At 52.8% G+C, this 9,461-nt stretch overlaps 1 protein-coding gene across 1 annotated transcript; it reads right to left on the bottom strand.

Moving 5' to 3' along the window:
* Positions 1–1,424: 1,424 nt before the first annotated feature.
* DES (desmin) lies at positions 1,425–8,751 on the bottom strand. The gene is made up of 9 exons (XM_084778527.1): positions 8,068–8,751; positions 6,767–6,827; positions 6,564–6,659; positions 6,283–6,444; positions 6,017–6,142; positions 5,325–5,545; positions 3,889–3,932; positions 2,399–2,481; positions 1,425–2,191 (listed from the first exon to the last, which is right to left on the bottom strand). Exons 1-9 carry the CDS (start codon positions 8,640–8,642, stop codon positions 2,150–2,152), a joined length of 1,410 nt encoding a protein of 469 aa, XP_084634653.1. The 5' UTR covers positions 8,643–8,751; the 3' UTR covers positions 1,425–2,149.
* Positions 8,752–9,461: the final 710 nt, after the last annotated feature.

The raw sequence follows: 9,461 nt of genomic DNA on the forward strand, positions 1-9,461 counted from the left end.
TCCCCCCGACCCCAGACCTTTGGGCTACTCAATAGTGTCTAAACCCTCCATGGATTCAGTCTTGCCCCATAGACTGAAATGCCGCCTTAAGCATGCACCAGCATCCCGTACACACGTGAAGCTTGTTTCAGTCTATTAACATCTTATGCGGTTCCTTTTCATTAACAAAACGTACTAAGTCAGCAGTTCTCAGCCTGTGGGTCACAATCCCTCAGGGGGTGGAATGTCAGATATCCCGTACATCAGGTTACACTACGATTCATAACAGTAGCAAAGTTACAGTTATGAAGTAGCAACAAAAATGAGTTGATGGTTGGGGGTCACCACAACCCGAGGGACTGCATTAAAGGAAGGTTGAGAACCACTGTTCTAAGTTATCATGGCCTCATAGTATATATACATGTTTTGTTCTATTTTTTTTCTTTAATAATTCCTATATTTGCCGGGCATGGTGGCACACACCTTTAATCCCAGCACGTCAGGAGGTGGAGGCAGGCAGATCAATGTGAGTTCAAGGCTAGCCTGGTCTACAAAGTGAGTCTAGGACAGCCAAGGTTACACAGAGAAACCCTGTCTTGAAAAACCAAAATAACAACAACAATAATAATTCCTACACTTCCATACATTTTTCCCCAACTCTCTCAAGTTTTCCTTTTGCTTGTTCTTGGGTGTTGTCTTTATTTGGTTTTGTTTTTTACACAAAATAGCCCAGGCTGGCTTTGAACCTGAGATCTTCTGGCCTCAACATCTTGAGTGCCAGTACTAGGATCACTGGCAACACTCCTCCCCAGGCTCCCTCTGGTGTTTTAATTGAGACTACATTTCATATGGATGAAGGATAGGTTGACGTTTTCTTAGAGGGTTGAGTCTTTTTAATCCAAGTAAAAATTCTGTCTTTGCACTTTTGCGAACATTGTTATTTTGCTTGGATTGGCCTCTGTTCAGTAAAGAAAGGGTTAAAAGGTACTTAGGGGACTGAAGCAAGAGGACCAAGAATTTAAAGCCAAAAAATTGGGAACAGAGGGAATTGGAGGCCAGTCTGGGTTATAATGAGATATTCTTAAAAAAAAAAAAAAAAAAGCCTGGTTGTTTCTTTCAGGAAAAGACTGAGGGAATTTCCTTAACAGTCTGTAGAAGAGAACTGCCCAGGTGATATTAAGGAGAGAAAGTCTATGACAGGACTAGGTCAGTGTGGCTTTTTAACAGAAGCCCCTTACTCACTGCCCACCCCTGCGCCCGTACTGCACACAGGCTACAGCACTGGAAGACGCAGAGAGCAATCTACATGATCAAAAGGTTGACGCAGTCCTTCCCAGGGTAATGGGTAGTACCACAGGGTCCAGGGTCCCCGTCCCCCTGCCCCCCCCCCCGAGCCCCCCCCCCCAGAGACTCAGAGACTCGTCAGTCAAGACAGCAGGGGTGTGTAGGTTTGTGCTTGGCTCTTTATTGTTTCTGTCCAGGGCCCCTGCAGTGGGAGGGGCAGGCACAGGAGGTGATACCCTCCCACTGTGAGCCCACTCTCTGCCTCTCTCTTCTTTTCTCTCCAGCTTCTCACCACCCTCTCTCCTTCTATTCTATATCTCCTGCTCCCACATCCAGCACCTTCGGGTTCCCTCTTACAGCCCCTGCTTTCCAAGCCCATTCTGGGTTGGGATGGGAAAGAGAGATGCCGTGGGGGGCATTTTTCAGCCCCACCCCCTCCTACTCTCCATCTCAGCTTGCTGAGAAGGCTTCACGCTGTCTCTGACCCAGGCTGGGGGTCGAATGTGGGGATGTCCACAGAACTCTGTCCTGACCCTGCCGATCCCAACACCCTCTCTGGCACCCTCTCCAAAGCTAGAGGCTAAAGCCTGAGGTTACAAAGGTGGGAGGGAAAGGGTCATGACTTGAGTTGGGTCCTCTCTTAAGAGTTAGGCTTGACAACTGCCATCAGCCAGGACTCATGGGAGGGTCTGCAGAGGTGGCTGAGGTGTTTCCTGGGGCTGGGCGGCATGAAGACCACGAAGGGATGATCGGTGAAGGGGGTGGGGTGGGGGTGGGAGGGTCAGGGGCTGTGAGTGAAGGAAAGTGGCTGGGCGTGGTGTCCGAGAGTGGAGAAGCCTGGCTTCTTGAGGCAGTGAGGACTGGGCCGGGACAGTGAATGTCTGGCTTACAGCACCTCGTGTTGTTGCTGTGTGGCCTCGCTGACGACCTGAGCAAGAGGAGAGGTCCAATCCATCCACTGCTGGCCCCATTTACCCCACCCTGAGGCCACAGGACCCACTCACCCCCCATGCACGGTGGGAAGCCGCCCAGCTAGTGAAAGACACCTGGCTGGCAGACACCCCCCACACACCCCCCACCCCACCCCCCGGCGCATTACTCCCACCAAGGACAAGGGTTCTGACAGACCACTCACCTCTCCATCCCGAGTCTCAATGGTCTTGATCATCACTGTCTTTTTGGTGTGGACTTCAGAGCCCCTTTGCTCAGGGCTAGTTTCTGTAACAGACACCACCACCCCCCGCCACACACACATGCTCAGCCTGGCCAGGTTTATACCCTAGGCTGCATCGATCCAAGTACTAGCTCATTTCCACCTTCCTCCTGCACCCTTTCTGACTTCTTCAAGACCTGACCTTCAAACCTAGCACCCACCAGGGAGGTGGTTCTGTGGAGTCAGGGGCCAGTCTGCCTAGAGCGATAACGTCGAGAGCCAAAAGACTCTGCTGAGGGTTGGTGCAGGATGGCAGGGGACCCAAGGCCCAGGCCCAGTATTCATTTTCCTGTCCTTCCTTGCTCTCTCTCCACCTCTGGCTTTTCAGAAAAGCTGCACCTGGGTGTGTATCTTGGCCTCTCCTCTAAGACGGAGAGCCCCAACGCCCAGGCCTGTGGACGTGCTGGCAGAACTTAGAGGCTCTAGCTCTTTTTCTCTGGGTGAGTCACTTGATGTCTTAACGCAGCAGGAGCTAGTTTGCTGGCCCTACTGTGCCTCAGTTTCCTCTATGGGAATCAGCAGCCACGGTGCTCCCCTTCTTGTGGCTCAGAGCCACTGACACGCAGCAGAAGTGATTTTTATATGCAGAACGCACATATTTGGCCTCCGAGTAAACAAATGAGTGAAAAGAGAAGCCTGAATTTCATAGTGGGGGGTCACACTTAGTTCTGTGGTGTCAGGAGTTTGGCGCTCGTGAGGCCCTTAGCAAGCAACTAGCCTGTAATGAACGTTTGACTCCGTGGAGCACAGCGTGTATTTTTCCTGATGGAAACGAACATCGAAGATATAAAAGGTTTGATCTAGGAAAGGAGGAAGCTGCCAAGATCTCCGGCTCGCTTTCCTAATGTATCATTAGTGAGTGCTTTTCTGCTCTCTGGGGTTGGGAAGCCACTTGATCTGCATATTACTAATGTCAGGATGGCAGAATGCCCTCAAAGCTCATTCTCTTCATTGTTTGGCTTTGCTAAAATTTGCCTTTTTTTTTTCCTTCTTCTTCAAATGCGCATCCAGCATCTTGCTCGCACAAACAAGGCACTCAACAAACAGGCAGAGAGCGGTGTGCCAAGTGCTCTTTGGCAGGATGCCAGACAACTCATGAGCAAGGGGTACCTTCCTGCCCAGAGACTGAGATGCTCCCACTGCCAGGGGAACACCCCTGCAGCTTCCAGAGCTTGGGACTCAGGACACAGCCTGATTCTTGAGACCCAGAAGGTTACAGGGGATGTCATCAGCACAACAGAACACAAACCAGCACAGGACCACCATCACCATCACCACCACCTCACTGCTCTCTTTCTCTTTCATGCCTGGCCTGCTCCAGGGTTTCATCTTTCTTTCCTGATAAGCTTCAGCTACCCAAGCTGAACCCTTGGCCCCTGCAGCCCCACCTCTAACACCCAGCACACACTCACCTCGGAAGTTGAGAGCAGAGAAGGTCTGGATAGGAAGGTTGATCCTGCAAAGGGAAAGACCATGTTCCCAGAGGGTTAGAGACACTTCAAGTCTCTCCCTGAAATCACTCCCCTCCCTCTTCAGGCTGCTTCTCCCCAAATATTTCCAGCTATCCCAGCCCCACTGAGGCCAATACTCTCACTAACTACTCAATGTGCAGATCGAGGACCAACGCTAGCGGTCCCAGGAATTTCCCCTTCTAGAAAGATCATCAGTTCTAATCCGGACCTCAAGCATGACACCAAAATGCCCAACCCCACTGCACCCTCCAGGCCCTCTTGGCACTGGAGGAGACACAAACAGCAGCTGTAAGTGATACTCACTTTGTGCCCACCCTCCAGGCAGGCCAGATCCAGGAGTGGGCCATTTCGGCCTAGTCCAGAAAAGGACATCTGGTCCTAGCTACCTTAAAAGGTCATCCATGTTGTGTTAGAAGTAGATGGCATTCTACAGAACTCAGAGGCTGGGGATGTAGCTCGGTTGGTAGAGCATTTGACCAGCATGCACGCAGCTGGGGTTCAATCCCCTGCACCACATAAGCCAGGCTTAGTGGCATAGGCTTTTCAAGTCCCAGCATTCAGGAAATGGAGGCAGGCAAGAAGAACAGATGTTCAAAGTCACACCTAAACATGGCTGCCTCCCTTTTATGAATACTGATGGTACCATTTCTTGGTATAATTGACCCATCTTCAATGGATGTTAAACTTATGTACAATGAAACGGGCAGACCTTTAGGGAACATCTAGTGAGTTTTGAGAAGTATCTATCTCCATGTAACTTCCAATCCAATCCAGATTCACAATATTTCTGTCTCCCAGAGGACTCCCATACACTCCTGTTTCTTGTGTCTGGAGACTGGATGGGTTTTGCTTTGAGCACGTCATCTGTGCCTTTTCCTTTGAGCACAAATGAGTGTGTGTGTGTGTGTGTGTGTGTGTGTGTGTGTGTGTGCATTTGTATGTGTACTCACCATAGCCTCTCTGTAAGGCCATCCGTGTGCAAGGCTTCCTGCCTCCTCATTTGTCTGTCTCTAGCACCCCCTCCCTTTCCACCCTCATCATTTTCCACTTCTGCTTTCATCTCTCCCTTGACTGGCAATAATATTTTATTACTGATTGCCGAATATGATTTTATGCTGTGGGTTTTTAATTCTAAAGGTGGATAAGGGAATACTTACATTTCTCTCTCTTTCTCTCTCTCTCTCTCTCTCTCTCTCTCTCTCTCTCTCTCTCTCTCTCAATAAAAAGATGTTAATTACATCGTGCTTTACCCAGGTGGCCCTGGCTAATTTTCTGCAATGGGCGGAACAATGGCCTCTTGTATAAAACTGTATCTAGATCTTAAGGACTGGCGTAGACTGGGCTCCCAGCACCACACCCCAAACCTAACCCCTCACCGGCTCTCCTCGCCCTCCAACAGCTTCCGGTAGGTGGCAATCTCCACATCCAAGGCCATCTTCACATTGAGCAGGTCTTGGTACTCCCGCAGGTGGCGGGCCATCTCATCCTTCAAGTGCCTGATCTCCTCCTCCAGGCGCGCAATGTTATCCTGATAGCCACTGGCCTCGCTGGCAAAGCGATCCTCCAGCTCCCTCATCTGCCTCATCAGGGAGTCATTCTGCAAGGGATGAGGGGGCCCAAGTCAAGGATGGGCTTGGAGCATAGTTAGGAAGGGTGCCATTAGAGAATCAGGACGGAAAGAGACCCAGTGTTGGGGGTCGGAGGCAACTAACGCCCCATGCTCATGGTCAGGTAGAAGAATTGTCCAAAGCTATTTTGCTTAGCTGTGGAACCCTGAGCTCAAGTGAAGTCTTACGAGGCCATCCAGAAGAATCCACCTAAACTGGAGCACCTGTGGTAGTCCTCCACCCTACAGGGAGACACCCCCTGGAGTCCTCTGATTCCTTAGTCCCTAACTAGGAATCTACCCATCCGGTTTTACCTCTCTGTGCATTTGAGAAGATGGAGACACCCCCTACCACCATCACCAGAAGGTCTGTAAAGTGGGCTCAAAGTGTCCCAGAGTGAAGGTATGAGCTAAGCTGCATGCAGAAAGAGGCTGGGCTTGTGGGAGCGGGGAGGGACTCACAGTGCCCTTGAGGGCATCAATCTCGCAGGTGTAAGACTGGATCTGGTGTCGGTACTCCATCATCTCCTGCTTGGCCTGGCGCAGCGCATCATTGTTCTTATTGGCCGCCTGGGTCAAGTCTGAAACCTGAGAGCAGAGAAAGGGTCTCCGCGAGGGATGGAACAGGATGATGCAGCGTGCACAAGGGAGCCTGGCAACCCCAGGCCCCGCCTACTCCAGGGATGCAGGTACAGGAAATGGAGGGGGGCAGGTGCCGGACCACCCACCTTGGACTTGTACCACTCCTCAGCTTCAGAGATGTTCTTAGCCGCGATGGTCTCGTACTGAGCCCGGATGTCCCTGAGGGCAGCTGTGAGGTCTGGCTTGGACATGTCCATCTCCACCTGGACCTGCTGTTCTTGAAGCTGGGCCTGAAGCTCACGGATCTCCTGCAGGGCACAGCTGGGTTTCAGTCCCCTCCTGGACCCTCCCAAAGTACCTTCACACCCCCATTTCAGCGTCATCCCCACTTTCTACTGCTTTCATTATCGCCCAAGGGCCCTGGTACCTCTTCGTGCACTTTCTTAAGGAATGCAATTTCCTCGTTGAGTGATTCAATTCTGCGCTCTAGGTCGATTCGAGCTAAAGTGGCTGCATCTACATCCTGGATGGGGGGCGGGGGGGAGACAACAGTGTCAGAGTCTGGAACAACTCAAGTGGCACCAAGGGAGAGGAAAGAAAGATGACTGCTGGGGACCAAAGAGAGCTCACCGCTCGGAAGGCAGCCAAGTTGTTCTCTGCTTCTTCTCTCAGTTGGATTTCCTCCTGTAGCCTAGCCAGAGCAGACAGACAGACAGACAAATAGTGAGGGACAGAGCCAGCAACAGAAAACCAGTAGCTGGGGAATCTATCAGGGAGCCAGCTCAGGACACAGAGTCTCTGGTTGCTGGGTAGAAACAAGAGGCCCAGGGTGGGGGTGGGGGTGGGGGGGAAAACAGCAGAGGCCCCGCCCACGGCAGAGGGGGCGGGGGCAGGAAGTGGCTCAGTCTGAGCTCTGGAGCCACACCCTTGAAATCTATGTCCCAGATAGACTGACCTCCCCGGGGTTAGGAACTGTGTTTTATTTTATCCACTTCTCTGTCCTCAGGATTAGCCTGACCCATGTAGGAGCTAAATACATGTTTGTGACTTCGGTGACAAGAAGGTGACTCCACTCGGTTGGGTAAACAGAAACAGGACTATGAGCATTCTGCAATATTCTGTATGGAGTCATTTCTGTCATACACACACACACACACACACACACACACACACACACACATATATATATATATATATATATATATATATATATATATATATATATATATATATATTTCCCCCCCTAAAACAAGTCTTGCTATGTAGGCCCAGTTGGCTTGGTACTTGCTCTGTATCCCAGGCTTGCCTAGAACTCACGGCAATCCTGTATCATCCACCCAAGTGCCCCCATGTCAGAGTTACTCAGCCTTTTCTTATTGGATCATGGTAGAATGGGCTGGTCCTCTTGAGCTTAGGGCCTCAGCCTTTATCCACTGCCCCCTTTACTCAGCCCCACCCATTTACCTAGTGCAATAGCATTGCTTCAGCTAGGCCCAGGGGCCAAGCACCTCACCTCACCCCCTCCCCAAGGCCTCCTGCCCTTCCCAAGCCATCCAGCTTTCCAAGCTCCCATCAGCCTCTCTTCTCCCTCTGGCAGTGCCCGGATCCTTTTGCCTTTCCTTGGTGATAGCTGTCACCACACCACCACTCCAGCAACTTAGCATCTTTTCAAAGGCAGCTGCCCGTGTGCACTGCACCTCCCAAGCTCTCCCATTTCTTCTATCTACCGCCCTGGGAAAACTACTCCAGTGTTACATAGAAGGAGCAATGGAAATATCTGTACTCCATCTCTTTTTAGGGATCACCAGGGAATGACCTTCTCCAAAAACATGCATGGGCCGAGGAGAGCCCCAGGCTCTGGGAGGGGTACCCAGTTCCCTGCAAAGGGATGAGGTGAGGGGGGGAAGATCTGGGAGGCCCAGGACCCTCACTTGGCCTTGAGCCTCTGCAGGTCGTCGATCAGGTTGTCACGCTCCACGTCGACACGGGCGCGCTGGTTGGTGAGCACTTCCACTTGGCGCCGCAGTTCTCGCATCTCCTCCTCGTAGAGCTCAGCGACACGAGTCGGCTCGCGGCCCTTGAGCCGGTTGACCTCAGCGGCAAGCGCGGCGTTCTGCTGCTCCAAGAAGCGCACTTTTTCGATGTAGTTGGCGAAGCGGTCATTGAGCTCTTGCAGCTCCACCTTCTCGTTGGTGCGCGTGGCCAGGAACTCCTGGTTCACCGCGTCCGCCAGAGAGAAGTCCAGCAGCTCCCCGGCGCCGTAGGACGGCGCGCGGGTGGTCCCCAGCCGGCTGGCCCGCAGCGACCCCAAGCCCCCGGCCCCGCCCGACGTGCGCGACACCTGGTACACCCGGGATGTCATTGAGCTCGAGGAGCCCTTGGTACCGAAACCTGCTCGAGGGAATACGGGAGAGCTCAGCGGGGAGCCGAGCGAGAAGCCCGGGGCGCCACCGAAGGTGCGGCGGTAGGAGGACACACGCTGGCTGGACGAGTAGGCCTGGCTCATGGTGACGGCGTGGACGAGGCTAGGCGGACGCACGGAGGAGGCAGCGGGCGGGCAGCCGGCTGGAGAGTGGATGTGAAAAGGGGAGACAGAGCCCCTTAGCCGTCCCGCACTATTTGTAGCCCTCCTGACATCACCCCCCGCCGCCCCTCCCCTGACAGCTGCAGGATCCCTCTGTCCTGCCAGGAAAGGGCGGCCTCAGGCGAGGGGGCGGGGAGGACAGCTCCCCCGCAAGAGGCCTGCGCCCCTGAGCAGCCCCAAGAGGACAGAAGACAGGCAGGCCTGCTGAGTTTCACAGGGCAGGGAGCTGACAGGCGACCCCAGGCAGGCCCCTTTTCCTGTTTGGATGCCTGGCTTATCCTCGGGGAAAGCAGGCTATAAAGATCATTTGTTTGAGGCTATTTTCTCCAAGGAGAGACTTTAGGTCATTGAGATGAACAAGAAAGACCCCTGAAGTGTTTTATTTGCGAAGGTTTGCAAAAGTTGCTTAGAAGATGTGAGGTTTCCAACCACTGGGGGGTGGGGGGGGGGCAAAGGCTAGACAGGCATCTATTAGCCCATTACAGGCAAGCCTGAAGGGTGGGGGGTGGGTGGGAGTCGGGGGCACACATGTTAGGCAGAAAGTAACCCCAAGCCAGTGTCTGACTGCTTACGCATACCACTGGCACCTGGGTTCTAGTTCTGAGCCTCAGTTTCCCCGTTGGAGGAGTGTAGGCCGCCTTCTGCTTCCCTCAAGTTTATAGCCAGCACGATCATTTCCAGAAAGACTGCTGTTTCCAGTCCTGTGTGGCACACCCCCGCATCGCCTCCGCCTGACTCCTG

Source organism: Acomys minous (genome assembly GCF_964271855.1).
Source record: "Acomys minous genome assembly, chromosome: 4".
NCBI classification, from domain to species: Eukaryota; Metazoa; Chordata; class Mammalia; order Rodentia; family Muridae; genus Acomys; species Acomys minous.